The sequence below is a fragment of the Mobula birostris genome, chromosome 2, assembly GCF_030028105.1.
Source record: "Mobula birostris isolate sMobBir1 chromosome 2, sMobBir1.hap1, whole genome shotgun sequence".
Classification (NCBI taxonomy): Eukaryota; Metazoa; Chordata; class Chondrichthyes; order Myliobatiformes; family Myliobatidae; genus Mobula; species Mobula birostris.
Genome location: NC_092371.1, coordinates 156,333,503 through 156,352,727, shown reverse-complemented (window position 1 = coordinate 156,352,727; position 19,225 = coordinate 156,333,503). Strand labels below are relative to the sequence as shown.

The 19,225-nt window shown below is 41.9% G+C and overlaps 1 protein-coding gene across 9 annotated transcripts in view; it reads left to right on the top strand.

The window, feature by feature from the left end:
* Positions 1 to 4,441, top strand: part of adgrb3 (adhesion G protein-coupled receptor B3) — an 817,113-nt gene extending 812,672 nt beyond the window's left edge. For all 9 annotated transcript variants that reach the window (XM_072250523.1, XM_072250502.1, XM_072250515.1 and 6 more), the window contains one exon: positions 3,672 to 4,441. In XM_072250523.1, the coding sequence (XP_072106624.1) occupies positions 3,672 to 3,860 (189 nt within the window). In that variant the 3' untranslated portion in view covers positions 3,861 to 4,441. The remainder of the gene's footprint in view (positions 1 to 3,671) is intronic.
* Positions 4,442 to 19,225: the final 14,784 nt, after the last annotated feature.

The following is a 19,225-nucleotide window of genomic DNA, read 5'->3' as shown; positions in this document are numbered from 1 at the left end:
TTCAACATCTCCGAGCAGCGCCGTTGTTCCTACGTGCTTTAAGGCCGCCACCATCGTCCCCGTGCTGCAGAAGTCTTCAGTGTCCTGCCTCAACGACTACTGTCCCGTTGCTCTCACATCCATCATCATGAAATGTTTCGAGAGGCTCGTCATGAGGCACATCAAGACCCTGCTGCCCCACTCACTGGACCCCCTGCAGTTCACATATCGTCCCAGCCATTCAACAGACGACACCATTGCCATCACCCTCCACCTGGCCCTAACCCACCTGGACAAAAAAGACATGTACGTTCAAATGCTGTTCATAGATTTCAGTTCAGCATTCAACACAATCATTCCTCAGAAACTGATTGGAAAGCTGAAACTACTGGGCCTGAGCACCTCCCTCTGCAACTGGATCCTAGACTTCCTGACTGGGAGACCTCAGTCTGTCCAGAGCGGGAGCAGCATCTCCAACACCATCACACTGAGCATGGGGGTTCCCCAGGGCTGTGTGCTCCCTCCCTGCTGTTCTCTCTGCTGACCCACGACTGTGCAGCAATACACAGCTCGAATCACATCATCAAGTTTGCCAATGACACAACCGTGGTGGGTCTCATCAGCAAGAACGATGAGTCAGCGTACAGAGTAGAGGTGCAGCAGCTGACAGACTGGTGCAGAGCCAACAACCTGTCTCTGAATGTGAACAAAACAAAAGAGATGGTTGTTGACTTCAGGAGAGCACGGAGCGACCACTCTCCGCTGAACATTGACAGCTCTTCCATTGATATCATTAAGAGCACCAGATTCCTTGTTGTTCACATGGCGGAGAATCTCACCTGGTCCCTCAACACCAGCTCCATAGCCAAGAAAGCCCAGCAGCGTCTCTACTTTCTGCGAAGGCTGAGAAAAGTCCATCTCCCACCCCCCCCATCCTCACTACGTTCTACAGAGGTTGTATCGAGAGCATCCTGAGCAGCTCCATCGCTGCCTGGTTCGGAAATTGCACCGTCTCAGATCACAAGACCCTACAGCAGATAGTGAGGGCAGCTGAGAAGATCATTGGGGTCTCTCTTGCCACTATTACAGACATTTACACCACACACTGCACCCGCAAAGCTAACAGTATTGTGAAAGACCCCACGCACCCCTCACACAAACTCTTCTCCCTCCTGCCCTCTGGCAAAAGGTACTGAAGCATTCGGGCTCTCACGACCAGACTGTGCAACAGTTTTTTCTCCCAAGCCATCAGACTCCTCAATACTCAGAGTCTAGACTGACATCTACATCATTTATTATTATATTGTAATTTATCCTCTACTGTGCCAATTGTCTTGTTTATTAATTATTGTACTGCCCTGCACTGTTTTCTGCACTTTATGTAGTCCTGTGCAGGTCTATAGTCTAGTGTAGTTTTGTGTTGTTTCATGTAGCACCATGGTCCTGGAGGAACATTGTTTCATTTTTACTGTGTACTGTACCAGCAGCTTATAGTCAAAATGACAATGAACTTAACTTGACTTGACAGAGAAAATGAGCCTTTATCAATTCACATTTAGAGGCCATTTCATTCTTTTAAAGTGGATAATACAATATCAACGACACCTTCAAAACGCAATGCCTCAAAAAAAAAGACTGCTTCCACCATTAAGAACCCAAGACACGCCCTCCTCTAACTACTCCCACTGGAGAGGAAGTTCAGAGCCTGAAGACTCAATGTCTTATGAACAGCTTTTCCTTCCTCCACCATCAGATTTCTGAACGATGAACCCATGAACACTACTTATTTTTCTCTTTTCCACTACTTATTTTACATTAAATACTGTCTATATTTCTTAATACACTGTACTGCTGCTACAATTTCACAACATACGTCGGTGATAATGATTCTGATGTTGAGGCCTTTTCATTCTATTATAGTGGTCACTTAGAATCCCTATAATTACAGACCACAAACCAAGCCAGAAACCTTAGTGTTGTGATATGCACTGACTGAAATTTTAACTATCTCATTAAGATAATTGCAAAGTCAGCCTACAACTACCTTAAAAATATAGCGAGAGTTAAAGGGCTTATGTCTCAACAAGATCTATAAAAACTTGTGTATGCATTTATTTTTAGTAGGCTTGACTTCTGTAATGGCATTTTCACAGGACTCTGTAAAAAAATAAAATAAAATAAAATCCCTCAGACAGCTGCAGCTCATTCAGAACGCTGCTGCTAGGGTCCTCACTAAGACCAAGAAAGTAGAACTTCAGTTCTCAGATTGTTGCATTGGCTTCCTGTCCATCAGAGGATTGACTTTAAAATATTACCACTGGTTTCTAAAGCACTGAATGTTCTAGGGCCAAAATACATCTCCAATATCTTGCTGCATTATGAACCTTCCTGAGTTCTCAGGTCGCCTGGGGCGGGTCTGCTTACCATCCACAGGGTCAAAACTAAACATAGTGAGGCAGCTTTTAGTTCCAGAGGATCAGAAGACTGCCCCAACTTTAAGCTCTTTTAAATTGAAGCTTAAAACTTTTCTTTTTACTCTTAGCTTTTAATTAGAGGCTCCTGCACTGTAACTTCTACTTATCAAATCTATTTTTGTGTGATTTCCTTCTCTTACATATTGTCTGAAATTTGATTTTTATACCTTGTTCTACGTAAAGCACTTTATACTGCCTTGTGTTTGAAAAGTGCTATACAAGTAAACTTGCTTGCTGTTCCATTCTGTGAAAAGCAATCTTTATAGATCCATGGAGATTTTACATTAGAAGCTGGATTCCGTTCTTTATGGCTGAGAAGTGAAGTTGGCCGACATCTGACACTAAACTTGCAAAAATAAGCCCCTCTCGATTCAGCAGTAGATTCACTTAATATTTATTTTCTCAGTTCTGAGTCTGTAAGTGTAGCTACTGGAATAAAAACTATCTCTACACGTAACTACACTACTATGAAATAAAAAGTGTCGTGTTACCTGTCAAGGACTTGATGGGAAAACAACTGCAACCAGCCTTCCAAATCATCACCTTCAGTGACAAAAATAGCAAGATTGTATTTAATTGTATAGGCAGTTTATCTGAATGGGAATGAAGAGAGCATAGGGAAGTGTTGTTGAAACTATGACTGAATTAATATCTAATTAAAATGAGAGCAACCTTGGGATAGTTTGTTCTGCTTAAAATATATTTGTACTACAACAGCTGTGATGTACATACCAAGATGCTCCATTGGAACATCATAAACCAATTGAAAAGATGCTGAGCCACAGAACCTTGTCATCACGTTCTCAATTTTATATACGAACATGTTTGAGATATACAAAAGGCCGCAAGTTAGTTTGGCATGCTTCCTTTCAGGTCTTTGATGTGGTATTTTTTAGGAAGGCATTCAAAATAGAAAGAGAGAAGACGAGGGATTTGGGGATAAAATTCAAGAGTTCAAGGTCCTTGTAGCTAAAAGTACAGCTGCTATTAATAGAAGAGTTAGACAAGGTGCAGAGATTATGGAGGACTGTAGTGGGTCATGGGTGGAAGGAGGGCTGAGGCCATGGAGAAAAGAGACAAAAATGAATATTTTATTTGTACAGCAAATTAAAAAGTATCTATTTGATGATTGAGGCTACAGAATAAAGTTTCAGTGGTGTGCATGGGTTCAGACTGAAAGGAAGAACTGCTAATACTATGTTCATGTATTTTTCACAGGACAACCCAACACCGAGCAAGCATGATTGGGATACTTACAAGAACCCCAGTGACTACCAACACTATTCGCCAATGAATGTACTGGATACAGACACAAAAGAAGCATTAGAATTAAGACAAGCAGAGTGGGAAAAGTGTCTCTCTATACCCTTGGACGTGCAGGAAGGGGATTTTCAAACTGAAGTTTAAATTCAAGTCAATTATAAATAAAATCTCTTGCACTTGCACTTCAGAAATTTTTACAAAAACCTGGTCTGTATGTCTGGACTCTCTTAGAGTAATTTAGAGACTTTATGCACCAGGAATAAGATGTCCATGTCTTTAACATTTCTCACTACCTTACTTAGTGAGAATACAAGATGTACAATTATTACCATCATGTGTTGTACGTTCATGTGGAATGAATTTGTAAGGTAATCTTTATAGATAAACCTCAAGCAAAGATACATGTTGTAATAGCTTCATTTGGTTTAGTTTTACAAAGAAAACTTCACCATGAAGCACAATGTATATATTTATGCAGTTTTTAAGATTTATAACAGTCTGTTTGGCCATTACTACACTTTTTACTTTATAATATAAAAGCAAACAATTTTCTGTCATTTAAATGAATGGTTGTTGAGCTGCGTTCTTCATTGCTTTCAATGCAATAAAGTAATACCCTCACTTTTATATGAATAATATATTTCACATCTTTATTATTGCAGATCTCACACGAAAGCACAGAAATAGCTTTCTTGGCTGCAAACGTGTATAAAATATTTAAAATGTTGTATGGTGTAAATAAATTTTTGTCTACATATTAGTTTCATCTACTTCCTACATTTTATAGATTAGTTGACACTTGGTGCAGTTCCTCAGTTGTATGTCTGCCCCAGAAAGCGGATGTTGCACACACTCCTAATGAAGGGTCTCAGCCCAAAATGTCGACTGCTTATACCCCTTCATGGATGCTGCCTGACCTGCTAGTTCCTCCAGAATTTTGTGTGTGTTGTAGCCCAAGGTTGTTTAGCTCAAGGTGCCTTTGAGTTAATAGTTTCATGATGGTGACCGGTGAGATAAAAACATGCTGACGTGGTGAGACACAGAACATAGCAAATGCTGGAAATTTAAAACTTAAGAATCTATTTCCTGCACAACTATATTTCCCTCGCATCTGCCCTCACCTCAATCTCAGAAAGGGAGTTTTCCCTTTATGGCTCTATAAAATGTCCCAAAGCGGTCAAGCAGGCTCTAAAATATTTCTAAAGTGCCGGCACCAATAATTGGAAACATTGACCTAAACTTTAATTCTGTTTCTCTCCTCTAATTCCGGCAATTTTATTTCAGTTTAACAGTATCCACAGTATCCACACCTGCTATGGTGAACATGTATTTAGATTAGATTAGATTATGAGGACACTCAGTCCTTGTTTATTGTCATTTAGAAATGCATGCATTAAAAAAAAAGGATACAATGTTCCTCCAGAATGATATCACACGAAACACAGGACAAACCAAGACTAAAACTGACAAAACCACATAATTATAAGATATAGTTACAACAGTGCAAAACAATACCGTAATTGGATAAAGAGCAAACCGTGGGCACAGTAAAATAAAGTCTCAAAGTTCCAATAGCCTCATCATCTCACGCAGATGGTAGAAGGGAGAAACTCTCCCTGCCATGAACCTCCAAGCACTGCAAACTTGCCGATGCAGCACCATTGGAAGCACCTGACTGCATCAGACTCTGAGTTCGTCCGAAAACTTCGAGCCTTTGACACTGAGCACCAAATTTCAGTTGATTCTAAGCATCCAATCCTGCTAACAAATGAATATTACTGTACTTCAGCTCTATATGTTGGTGTTCCAAGTAATTCAAATTAAAGACATCCATTAGTCTTGCGAGACCATGGATCTGTGCCTGGAAAGTCTTCACTCTCCAGGGCACAGGCCTGGGCAAGGTTGTATGGAAGACTGGCAGTTGCCCATGCTGCAAGTCTCCCCTCTCCACGACACCGATGTTGTCCAAGGGAAGGGCAAGGGCCGATACAGCTTGGCACCAGTGTCGTCACAGCACTGTGGTTAAGTGCCTTGCTCAAGGACACAACAATTCAAACTATGCCTAGAATTGAGTTTTTCCACAACACAGATTTTTCCGTCCAAGACCTACATCAAATGCTCTCAGAGTGGTTCTAACTGTGGTTGACTGGTGTTAACACTATAGCTTCCAGGTCACTACACTTTATATTAGAACATAGAACAACACAGGCCCCTCGGCCCATAATGTTTAACCTACTCTTAAGATCGATCTAACCATTCGCTCCCACATAGCCCTTCACTTGACTTTTTCCAGGAAAATATTGCAAATGTTTTGAATCCAAATGAAAAGCAATGCTGGATACACTGAGATGTGAATGGATGAATTATACAGCTGTTGTTAAGGTCTAATTGAGTTCACCGCTGCAATTTCACTATGCAAGTTCTCAAAAGCAATAATTAGATCTGTTAGGATAAACAATGACTTTCATATTGTTCCTTCTAGCTTGTATTCCTTCCCCTCCCCCTCCCCATCTTATTCTGGCTTCTTCCCCCTTCCTTTTCAGTCCTGAAGGATCTCATCCTGAAACATCAACTGTTTATCATTTCCCACAGATGCTGCCTGACCTGCTGCGTTCCTGCAACATTTTGAGTGTGTTACTCTGACGATATACCCTATATTTATTTTATTATCATCTAAACAGGTCACCTCTCATCCCTCCAGAGAAATAATCCAAGTTTGTCTCATGCATACACAACTCCAAATGGGGCCCCATTTCTCTCACGCCAACTTTACAATCAATTTTCTGATCTATTGATTCTATGCTAATTTGAAAATGAGGCCATTAGCTCAGTATGAGCAGCCCTGCCACAAGAGCTTAGTGCACCAAATAAAGGGGAGTGGGTTGACTCAAATATAATCAATACAACCTTTTAGATCAACAACCTTTTGCCATCAATTCCATGGCAGGTCATCAGTTTGAGACATTATATCTTTTCCTTCTTCACCACCTGCAATAGTGGTGCAGCTGAAGATCCTTACCAAGCTGGCTGAGTACATCATATAATCATTTAGATTTATGATGCTCCGTCTGAGAATCAGATATAATTTCAATACCTTGCCTCAGATTAAGGACCTCATCTATCTGCTCTAGTGAGCAGAGTGATAAGCATCTGATCTAGAGCAACATCACACATCCAGATGTGATTCAGTTACATAGGTTGTTGCGGGTTGAAGCTGATTTTGACTCAAGTTCAAGTTTATCATCATGGGTATACATACCCAAGGGGTAAATGGCATGGAAATTAGCTCTTTGCAGCAGCAGCTCAGTACATTGCAACTATGACATACACAAGTTAACGTAAGTTAACTCAGGTGAGGTTGTGCTTGAGAAAGAAAGGGAAGACATTAAACCCTGATTGTTTTTGGGCAATCCTTGTTGGAATCTTCTGGAGTTATCTTCCCCTCAGGTTTGCCCAAAAACCCAGTAAAAATGGCCACAAGTATATACAATTATGCAGCCAAAAGAGAAATCATGCCAAATTCCTTCAGGCGAGGAAGGGGAGGACAGAAAATTGGGGAAGAGATTATTGCCGTGCGGGCACCAATCACTTTGCTATGCAAGGAGAGTTTAATTTCACACAATCACCTAACATGCGTCATCTTGAATCTATCATCTTCACAGAAAACAGAGATAAAAATGAACCACTTGATCTAACAAGGTTATGTGCATTTAGCATTTTTACATCATATCAGATGGACTTACACAAATCTTATGGCCATGCCCGCAGAATTTTAATTAAAATAGAAAGCTCTTCTTTACTCTAGTAGTTTTTTATGACCCATTGATGAATGGATCTCTGCCAATAGATCATCGGGTTTTGCACACTTGAAGAGTTTAGTTACATGAAGAAATAGATGTTCTCATATGCATAAATTTTAAGTATAAAGTTATATTTAGGAAATTGGAATTTCCCTCCCTTAATAAACTATTTAAGCTGGGGGGGGGGGGTGCAGCTTGTCAATTTAAAATTTTGAAGCGGAGATCAACAGGTTTTTGTTTGTTAAAGGTTAAGGAGACGTGGAAAATGGGAACAGGATTTTATTGGGCCTACTTCACCATTCAGAATCATAATACAGCTATTTCCCCATCATCACTTTGGTATAAAAGAAACACAGAAGACCTAGGAGCAGAATTAGGCCATGTGGCCTATTGAGTTTGCTCCGCCAGTGCATCACGGCTGATTTATTATCCCTCTCAACCCCATTCTCATGTCTTTTCCCCGCAACCTTTGATGTCCTGATTAATCAAGAACTTATTAACCTCTAAAATATACCCAAAGGCTTACCTGCACAGTCATCTGTGCCAAAGAATTCCACAGATTCGCCACCCTCTGGCTAAAGAAATTTTTCCTCAGCTCTGTCTAAATAGTCATCCATCAATTCTCAACTGTGCCTTCTGCTCCTAGACTCTCACACTAAAGGAAACATCTTCTCCCCATCTACCCTAACCAGACCTTTGAATATTCAATAGGTTTCATTGAGATCCCCACTTTATTCTTCTAAACTCCAGTGAGTGCAGGCCCAGGGCCATCAAACCCTTGTGATATGTTAACCCTTTCATTTCTGGGATCATTCAGTCATTACTGTTGTCTGCGGTTTCTCGCTGATTGTATTATGTTTCAACCTATATACTGTGAATGCCCGCAAGAAAATGAACCTCAGGATAGTGTATGGTGGCATAGATTCATTTTGATAATAAATTTACTTTGAACATTACATAAACAGGTAGGAAATAAAGGGACAAGAATCATGTGCAGGTGGGATTCGTTTAAAATAACATCATCGTGGCGTGTGGCCAAGTGGTTAAGACGTTGGCCTAGTGATTTGAAGGTTGCTAGTTCAAGCCTTGGCTGAAGCAGCGTGTGGATCCATGAACAAGGCACTTAACCACACATTGCTCTGCGATGACACCAGTGCCAAGCTGTACGGGTCCCAATGCCCTTCCCTTGGACAACATTGGTGGCTTGGAGAGGGGAGACTTGCAGCTTGGGCAATTGCTGGTCTTCCAGACAACCTTGCCTAGGCCTGTGCCTTGGAAACCTTCCAAGGTGCAAATCCATGGTCTCATGAGACTAACGGATGCCTATAAAGGTTGGCTTAGACATAATGGCCTGCAAGGCCTGTTCCTATGCTGTGTCATTCTGTGTTCTATGTTTATTAGTCAATCCCAACATCCTAGCTATCATCGCAAAACAGTCGGGGATGCGGGGGTGGGGGGCATAAGTTGGACTCAATATACAGATGGTCTGTTACATTTTAATGGGAAAAGACTTGTGAGGCCGAACGGTCACCAATTTTTCCTCCTGTTCCCAAAGAATAGATTTGTTAATCAAATTACAAAATTTTTGAAGAGTCTCTTACATTCTATTTTGCCATGCATCCACTGAAGAAGGTAAAATATGGATACATTAATGGATATCACAGAATGATACAGCAAGGACAGACTGGTGAGCTGACATCCTGTTGTCATATTCACCTGGATCTTTCTGAGAAATGCCACCTCTTCATTATGCTTCGGTGCTTCCCTTGGTGAAAACAGGGTTGGATTCAGTGTCTATGTGCGCAAGTGTGGCTGCTCTTTATCTCCTCATGGCTAATTATTTGCATTTTACTGAATACATCTTGTCACTGATCCTCAAGTACATTGGAACAGCAGCACCTGGATATGCATTCACACACGTGGAGAAAAACAGCTAGAGGAACCAAGGTAGGTATAGGATTAAGTCAACTATAGCCCCTTAAATTAATTAAGTCAAATAAATTTAATTATTTTGAAGTGGATTTATGTATAAAGGCCTTTGACAAGGTGCCACACAAGGCATCTTAACAAGTTAAGAGCTCGTGGTATTACAAGAAAGATACCAAGATGGATAAAGCAGTGGCTGATTGGCAGGAGGCAAAGAGTGGGAATAATGGGAGCCTTTTCTCTTCAGATGCTGGTGATCCACAGGATTCTGTGTTGGGAATGCTTCTTTTTACGTTGTATGCCAATGAATTGAATGACAGAACTGATGGTTTTGTGGCACAGTTTGCAAAGGACATGAAAATAGGTGGAGGGGCAGGTAGTTTTGAGAAAGCAGAGGCTACAGAAGGATTTAGACAGATTAGGAGAACGGACAAAAGTGCCAGATGGAATACAATGTCAGTTAGTGTATGGTAATGCACTTTGGTAGAAGAAATAAGAGGACAAACTATTTTCTAAATGGAGAGAACATTGCAAAGAGACATTGGAGTCCTCTTGTAGGATTCCCTAAAGGTCAATTTGCAAGTTGAGTCAGTGACGTGAAAGGCAAATGCAATGCTAGCTTTCATTTCTAGAGGACTAGTATATAAGAGCAAGGACGTAATGTTGAGGCTTTATAAGGCACTGGTGAGGCCTCACTTGGATTACTTTGAGCACCTCATCTTAGAAAGGATGCACAGACATTGGAGAGAGTTCAAAGGAGGTTCATGGAAATTATTCTGGGTTGAAGGGCTTGTCATACGAAGAGCATTTGATAGCTCTGGGTTTCTCACTGGAATTCAGAAGAATGAGGGGTGACCTCATTGAATCCTATCAAATGTTGAAAGGCCTCGATAGAATGGATGCGAAGAGGATGTTTCCTATGGTGGAGGAGTTAAGATCAGAGGACACAGCCTCAGAATAGAGGGATGTCTTTTTAAACTGGGGCTAAGACAGAAAATGGATCCGCCATGATGAAATTGCAGAGCACAGTTGATGGGCCAGATGGTCTAATTCTGTACCTCTATCTTAAGGTCATATATTAATTTTTGTTTTTATTTTCATTGATATTTTCATTTAAATAGTTTGTTACATTTGAACATGGTGAATGTTTCATTCAGATTTGTACACTCGATTAGCCTGTCGGGTTACACAGCTGCCTGTCAAATGTGTTTTTTCCCTGCCAGACATTTCATCTCCAAAATAATCATTTATGGCATCAAGGGGCTCTGTAGTGAAGCTGTAGATCAAGCAAGCATGTTTCAGCTGGCTGATGAGGCCCTCCAAAAGCAGTTGAGAGGGGAGATTCTCAGTGGGTTCCAAGGAAGTGACTGGTTAACGTGAAAGGTACAGGGTATGGGAATATACTCACTGAATGGTTGACACTTATATTAGTCTTTTTCCAAGAAAGATCTTTCCTGGTTATGCCAATGAAGGTGCACCACAACATTTGTATCAATAGTTTTCAAAATAATCCGTTTCAGTTCTGACTGAAATCCAGATGCCACTCTGGCTGATTAGTGGAATCTTCATTTTCCTTGTGGGTTCAAATCCTGCTCCAGAGGCAGAGCACACAGTATCCAAGCTGATATCCCATAGCAGTGCTGAGGAAATGCTGCACTGTTAGGTTGTTTTCAGGCAAGCTGCAGAAGATGTCTTCTCACTGATTTAAAAGGAGGTCAAGAAGTTCTCCATGAGCCCCGTGGCTGGAGAGGGCAGCACTGAAGGCAGGACCCTGGAGGCTGCTCTGCCTGCTCCAAAACCATGCATTCTAATGGAGAGCAGCAAAGACATGAGGAAGGGAGTGGGATGTGAGGCAGAGAGATGCAAGAGTAGGAGAGTGATACGAACATGAAAATAAAATGTTCAGGAATGAGAGAGGGAGCAGGGTGCGTAGAAGAGAGAAACATGGGAATGTGAAAGAGAGCGATATATGGGAAATATGGGGGAAAAGAAGGGGGCAGGATGTGAGGGAAGTAGAGTGCCAGGCTTATGACAGAGAAGTGTAGGGACACAATACATTGCATTCTTTGCTACAGGAGTACCAAGAAATGAAAATGCACAAGACTCAGTGGTGGACATCTAACACTGAAGTGATGGTGTCTCTTGTGCTCTGAAACTATTGGAGAATGGCAGATAGAGGGAAGCCCATTATCAAATATTTGGTGTTGTAATCTGAGCACCCCCATGATCCAGAAATAACTGAGGCCTGGTAATAGGGATCCTGGCAAATGAAGCTCTTAGATTTCTTTTCTAGTTACCTGATCTGTCTGAGCTTTACTGCTTCAACTGGGCTATTAATGCCAATAGTTCCAAGTCTGGCACTGGCAACTACTGTTGATGGAGGACAAAACAGCTGGAGCTTTTTATTTTAGTGGATTAGCAGGGCATGAAAAGAAAGTCTTTCAACTGCATCTTTCACAGCCTTGAGATGTCCAAAACTATTTTGCAGCCAATATATGAAAAACAAATTAAGTTTCACTATCCTCAATCCACTACAATTTACTGTCAAGTTCTAGGGTTGAGTGAAACTGAAAGTTGCAAATGTTTGTGGACAAGAAGGAATTGTGAAGAAAAACACTGGATGTTCGTGTTGGCAGCTGCAGTGATGCTGGTGACAGCTTTAAATTCCAGAAACAATCTCAAAAATCAAATGACATTGACATTCCCAAGTCCAAGAATTGTTTGATCAGCCACATTTATACAGGTTTAACACTTGAGGGCTAACATCCAATCCAGGAGGAATCGATTTTGTTCCCGATTCTTACAGTAATAATAGCAAATGTGGACATTGATCATGTGCCAGGGCAGAGCTGTGATAATAGACCTTTGTGTGTTCAGTGAGGATGAAGACACCAAACTAGTTGCATAAATTACTTGAATCATGATGTCGTCTTCATCTGGCTGCATTTAAAAGAGCAACAGTGTTTGTAAGGGCTCCTCCTAAACAAAGCATGGAGTAAGTGCATTGATATAGCATGGAATTAGGAAATCAAAAATGTACTGAGTTTGGAATACAAGAATAAAATCTTGAGAAAAGCAGTGGTGTGCAGATTTCCTGGACCGGAATGAATACGATTTCATTTCCAAGCTTCTTTGCACCAAATGTTTATCTTTTTCTGACATTATGATAGCTCTAGAAAAAAGGTTCTTGTTTAGAATTTACCTGTGCACCATACAGATTGTACTTTTAACTCTCTAGTGCTAATCGCACTCAAGCTCCCTTCTTTATCAAGCTATTGTCAGACTGATGAAGGGTCTCAGCCCGAAACACGACTCTTTATTCTTCTCGGTAGATGTTGCCTGACCTGCTGAGTTCCTCCAGGACTTTGTGCATATTAATTGCTTAGACTTCCCACTCCCTATCATGGCATTTCTGGACTCAAGCCTGCTGTCCAATTTTATCTGTCTGCACCTTTTTCTAGATGGTATTGGAGGCATTGCAGGCTGCTAACTGGGCAATGAGAAGGGGCACAGGAAGGTGCATTACCTAACTCTAGGATTAACAGGCTTGTCACAGGCACAGCTAGACTCCTCTGATAAGTAATGTCCACACAGTCAATCTATATCAAGACAATTTGCCCTGTCATTTTCTGCAACATTTCATACATGTGCTTGGAGGGTTTTGGTAGTGGAGATGAAGGTCACAGTCACTCAAAGTTCAAAGCTCAAAGTAAATTTATTATCAATGTACGTACACGTCACCATATTCTACCCTGAAATTTATTTTCTTGCAGGCACTTACAGTAGAACAAAGAAATACAATAGAATCAATGAAAGACGACACACAAAAACAGAGAAACAACCCATGTGCAAAATCCATGTGCAAAACCCAATCCATCACAGGAAAAGCTTTCCTCATGTAATGCCCTGGTTCACATCTTTACTGTTATGCTGTAGGTGTTTCATTTAGCAGCTCTGTAAGAGCTGTTTGTTCTGCTTTCAGCCTGATTGGGTTATTGTTGAAGATAAGGGGTGACGTGGAACTTGTGCCATCCAATTGGTGGGAGGTTTTCTTGGAAGGGACAATAAGGTTGGGCTTGAGGTTTAATTTTTGTTTGAGAGGAGATGAAGAGAGAAGACACTGGGGAGAACCGGTCATAGCTTACGATCAGTGGGAGACCCGTTTGCTCAAGATGGATTGCAGGCGATGTTCAGAAGGTGGTGTGTGCTTTCACATTGACCGAAGGCCCAGCACATGAGTGATGAACAAGTTTAAGACAAGCTCTAACTTCTGCATATTTGATCCTTTAATCAGAATGGGCCCTTTTCTTTTTGTTATTCTTTACTAACCCTTCGGTTAAGATTCGTAAATATAATTCCTTTAATCATATGCAGTGTACTGTTTGTTGTTTCGTGGCATTAATTTGTAACAGGGTAGCAAATGACACAGCATCCACACGAATTGGGGTTTGGGGTGGGATCCCTAAGCGCACCTCAATCCCACGAGTTTGGCGGGGCCGGAAGTCGTCTTCCCTAGACTTATGCAGCTAAGGAAACCGGTGTGTTTCACTCACTGCTGAGCACACCCACGAGAAGCGCTGCCTCAAGAAAGCAGCATACATCAAGGAACCCACCATCCAGTCAATGCTCTCTTCTCGCATCTGCCTTCGGGAAGGACGTACAGGAGCCTCAGATCCCACACCACCAGATTCAAGAACAGTTATTACCCTTCAACCATCAGGCTTCCGAACCAATGTGGATAACTTCACTCATTTCAACACTGAACTAATTCCACAGCCTATGGACTCACTTTCAAAGACCCTGCAACTCACGTTCTCAGTGTTATTTATTTATTATTAATTTGGGGTTTTTTTTTTTTTTAAACTCTTGGTTTTCCAGCCTTAGCACCAGCCCAGCCCACTGCTGCTGATCTCTGCCACAGCTCACATTTTGCTGCCAAAAGCTGCACATTCAAGGAAAGGAGCCTCTCTCTACTTTTCCTTTAGGACATGGGAGCTCCCCCCACCTCTCGTTCCCTGGAACTAGCAGTCTTTCCATTAGGCAAGCTCAGAAAAGTGCATCTCCAAATTAGTTATATTATAAAGTTCAAGTTCACAGTTACTGGTGTGTGTGTGTAGCATGATGCTTTACCGTACAGGTGACCCAAGTTCAATTCCTGCCACTGCCTGTAAGGAGTTTGTACGTTCTCCCTGCGGCCGTGTGGGCTTCCTTTGGGTGCTCCGGTTTTCCCCCCAACAGCTCAAAGACAATACTGTTGGTAGATTTGTTGGTCATTGCAATTTATCTTGTGATTAGACGAGGATTAAATTGGGGGATTAATGGGAGCGCAGCTCAAAGGGCCAGAAGGGCCTGCGCCACACTGTATCTCAATAAGTAAATAAATCACAGATACGGTGTGTTGTTTTTGAAACTGAATGCTAATGGAACTTAGGAACCTTAAAACTATGGTCAAGGACAAGAGACACTTATAAATCTGGCTCCTATTTCCAATAATTAGCTAAGGAAGCGACAGAGAATAGGAGAATTAACATTTCAGAACAAGGAAAAGATAGAAAATGAACATGCCCTGTGTTGCAGAGAAGCAGGAGGAGAGATTGACCATAGCACATTGAAACAAATGAATGTTGCCAGCTGAGACAGAGTGGTGAAGGCTTATTAATCTGCTTGGACTGGAGGAGATGTAAACAAACAAAAACAAGAGAGAAGGAAAATAACATCAGGCATCTCCCGAAATACTCTTGCCAGGCTCATTTGTCAGTAACCCTGGGATATCTGTGAGGCCACTTTGCAAGCAGCACATCTCTCTGGTGGTTCATTATATTCCACCAGTTTCTCTGGGCCTCTTTCACTGAATCTTGGTGCATCCTCTCCTCTGCCCTTGTACCACCATACCTATTCCTCACAGAGTGTCACTGTGGGCCTCTTGCATGGTGACAATGTTCCCTTTTGGTAACACTCCTGAGGTAGCTAAATTGCTTAATATAGAAACTCATTGGTTTAAATCAAGATTAAATGAAGTGGTAATGACATGCTGTTACCACAGGGAATCAAGCAAGGCAACATTTGATAATTGCAATCCCAAGAATATATTTCAAACAGTTTCAATGTGCTATGAAATGTTTCAGAGTATCTGGTGAAGAAATAGAGTGTTTTGACTAGAAAATCTTCCTGCAATTGTACACGTTTAATGAGATCACAGACATAATATTAGACAATTTTCTTCTGTGAAGGAGGAAAGGGTTAGATTGATCTTACAATAGGTTAAAATGTCAGAACAACATCATGGACTGAAGGACCTGCACTGTGCTGTAGTGATCTATATTCTACACAGGGCCTGCACTGTGCTGTAGTGATCTATATTCTACACAAGGGCCCGCACTGTGCTGTAGTGATCTATATTCTACACAGGGTCCGCACTGTGCTGTAGTGATCTATATTCTACACAACGAACTGCACTGTGCTGTAGTGATCTATATTCTACACAAGGGCCCGCACTGTGCTGTAGTGATCTATATTCTACACAACGAACTGCACTGTGCTGTAGTGATCTATATTCTACACAAGGGCCCGCACTGTGCTGTGGCGATCTATATTCTACACAGGGCCCGCACTGTGCTGTAGTGATCTATATTCTACACAATGGACTGCACTGTGCTGTAGTGATCTATATTCTACACAGGGCCCGCACTGTGCTGTAGTGATCTATATTCTACACAACGAACTGCACTGTGTTGTGGGGATCTATATTCTACACAAGGGCCTGCACTGTGCTGTGGGGATCTATATTCTACATAGGGCCCGCACTGTGCTGTGGGGATCTATATTCTACACAAGGGCCTGCACTGTGCTGTGGGGATCTATATTCTACACAAGGGCCTGCACTGTGCTGTAGTGATCTATATTCTACACAGGGCCTGCACTGTGCTGTGGGGATCTATATTCAACACAAGGGCCTGCACTGTGCTGTAGTGATCTATATTCTACACAGGGCCCGCACTGTGCTGTAGTGATCTATATTCTACACAACGAACTGCACTGTGCTGTAGTGATCTATATTCTACACAAGGGCCCGCACTGTGCTGTGGCGATCTATATTCTACACAGGGCCCGCACTGTGCTGTAGTGATCTATATTCTACACAATGGACTGCACTGTGCTGTAGTGATCTATATTCTACACAGGGCCCGCACTGTGCTGTAGTGATCTATATTCTACACAACGAACTGCACTGTGTTGTGGGGATCTATATTCTACACAAGGGCCTGCACTGTGCTGTAGTGATCTATATTCTACACAGGGCCTGCACTGTGCTGTGGGGATCTATATTCAACACAAGGGCCTGCACTGTGCTGTAGTGATCTATATTCTACACAGGGCCCGCACTGTGCTGTAGTGATCTATATTCTACACAACGAACTGCACTGTGCTGTAGTGATCTATATTCTACACAATGGACTGCACTGTGCTGTAGTGATCTATATTCTACACAGGGCCCGCACTGTGCTGTAGTGATCTATATTCTACACAACGAACTGCACTGTGTTGTGGGGATCTATATTCTACACAAGGGCCTGCACTGTGCTGTGGGGATCTATATTCTACATAGGGCCCGCACTGTGCTGTGGGGATCTATATTCTACACAAGGGCCTGAACTGTGCTGTAGTGATCTATATTCTAAAAAGGGAATGCACTGTGCTGTAGTGATCAATATTCTACAGAAGACCATGAGACATACGAGCAGAATTAGGCCATTCAGCCCAAGTCTGCTCCAACATTCCATCATGGCTGATCTACTAACCCTCTCAACCCCATTCTGCTGCTTTATCCCTGTAACCGTTGTCCTAACTAATCAACAACCTATCAACCTCTGCTTTAAATATACTCAAAGACTTGGCCTCTACAGCTGTTTGTGCCAATGAATTCCACAGATTCATCATCTGACTAAAGAAGTTCCTTCTCATCTCTGTACCAAATGGACACCCCTCTATTCAGAGACTGTGTCCACTAGTGGCAGACTAACCCACTAAAGGAAACATCCACTCAACATCTGGTCTATCTAGGCTTTTCAATATTCAATAGGTTTCACTGTGATTCCCCACTCATTCATCTGAACTCCAGTGAGTACAGGCCCAGAGCCATTCAAACCATCCTCATGTTTAACTGATTCTTCTGAACCTCTTCTGGACCCTCTCCAACGCCAGCACATCGTGTCTTTGGTTAGGAGACCAAAACAGCTCATTATATTTTAAGTGCATTCTGACCAATGCCTTATAAATCCTCAGCATTAAATCCTTGCTCTTCTATTTGCGTCCTCTCAAAATTATTGCTAACATTGCATTTTCCTTCCTAAACACTGACTCAACCTGTAAGTTAACATTTAGGAAATCCTGCACAAGGATTCCCAAATCCCTTTGCACCTCTGATTTTTGAATTTTCTCCCCATTTAGAAAATAGTCTGTGCCTTTATTCCTTCTATCCAAATGCATGACCAGACACTTCCCTACACTATATTCCATCTGCCACTTCTTTGCTCATTCTCCCAACCTGTTCAAGACCTTTTGCAGACTCCTTGTTTTCTCAACACAACCCGCCCCTCCACCTACCTTTGTATCACCTGCAAACCTGGCCTCAAAGCCATCAATTCTGTCATCCAAATCATTGACGTCAAACGTGAAAGAAAGCTGTCGCAGTACCAGCTGCTGCGGAACACCACCTGTGACTGGCAGCCAACCAGAGTAGGCCCCCTTTATTTTGATTCTCTTCCCTCCTGCCAATCAGATTCTAACCATGCTAGTATCTTTTCCATAATATCATAGGCTCTTATCTTGTTGAGCAGCCTCATGTGCAGCACCCTTATCAAAGGCCTTCTGAAAATCCATGTCAACAACATCCACTGACTCTCCTTTGTCTACCCTGCCTATTATTTCCTCAAAGAATTCCAACAGATTTGACAGGCAAGACTTCCCCTTGAGGAAACCATGCTGACTTTGGCCTGCTTTATCATGTGCCTCCAAGTACCCTGAAACATTATCCTTAATAATGACTCCAACATCTTCCCAAACTGATGTCAGTCTATAATTTCCTTTCTTCTGTCTCCCTCTCTTCTTAAAGAGTGGAGCTTCATTTGCAATTTTCCAGTCCTCCGAAACCATTCCAGAATCTAGTGATTTTTGCTAATGCCTCAACAATCTCTCAGCTACCTCTTTCAGAACCCTGAGATGTAGTCCATCTGGCCCAGGTGACTTATCTACCTTCATATCTTTCACTTTCCCAAGCATTTTCTCTTTAGTAATAGCAGCTACATTCACTTCTGTCCCCTGACGCTTTCAAATTTCTGGCATATTGCTAGTGCCATGTTGCTAGTCATATTGAAGGCTGATGCAAAATATTATTAACTTCATCAGCCAGTTCTCTGTCCCTCATTGCTATCTCTCCAGATTCATTTTCCAGAGGTCCAATATCCACTCTCGCCTCTCTTACTCTTTATATATCTGAAAATACTTTTTGATATTTTAGTTTACCTTCATATTTCATCTTTTTTCTCCTTATGTTTTTGATCCAGTTGCCCCCTGTTGGTTTTTAAAAAGGTTTCCAATCCTCCAACTTCCCACTAATTTTGCTATATAATGTTTGCTCTTTTAGTTTTATGCTTTGACTTCTCTTGTCAGCTTTGGTTGCCTCATCCTCTCTTTGGTATACTTCTTCAGCTCTGAGGTGTATCTATGCTGTGTCTTCCGGAGTTTCTGGGGACAATTCAGCATTGCTGTTCTCTGCTAGTGACT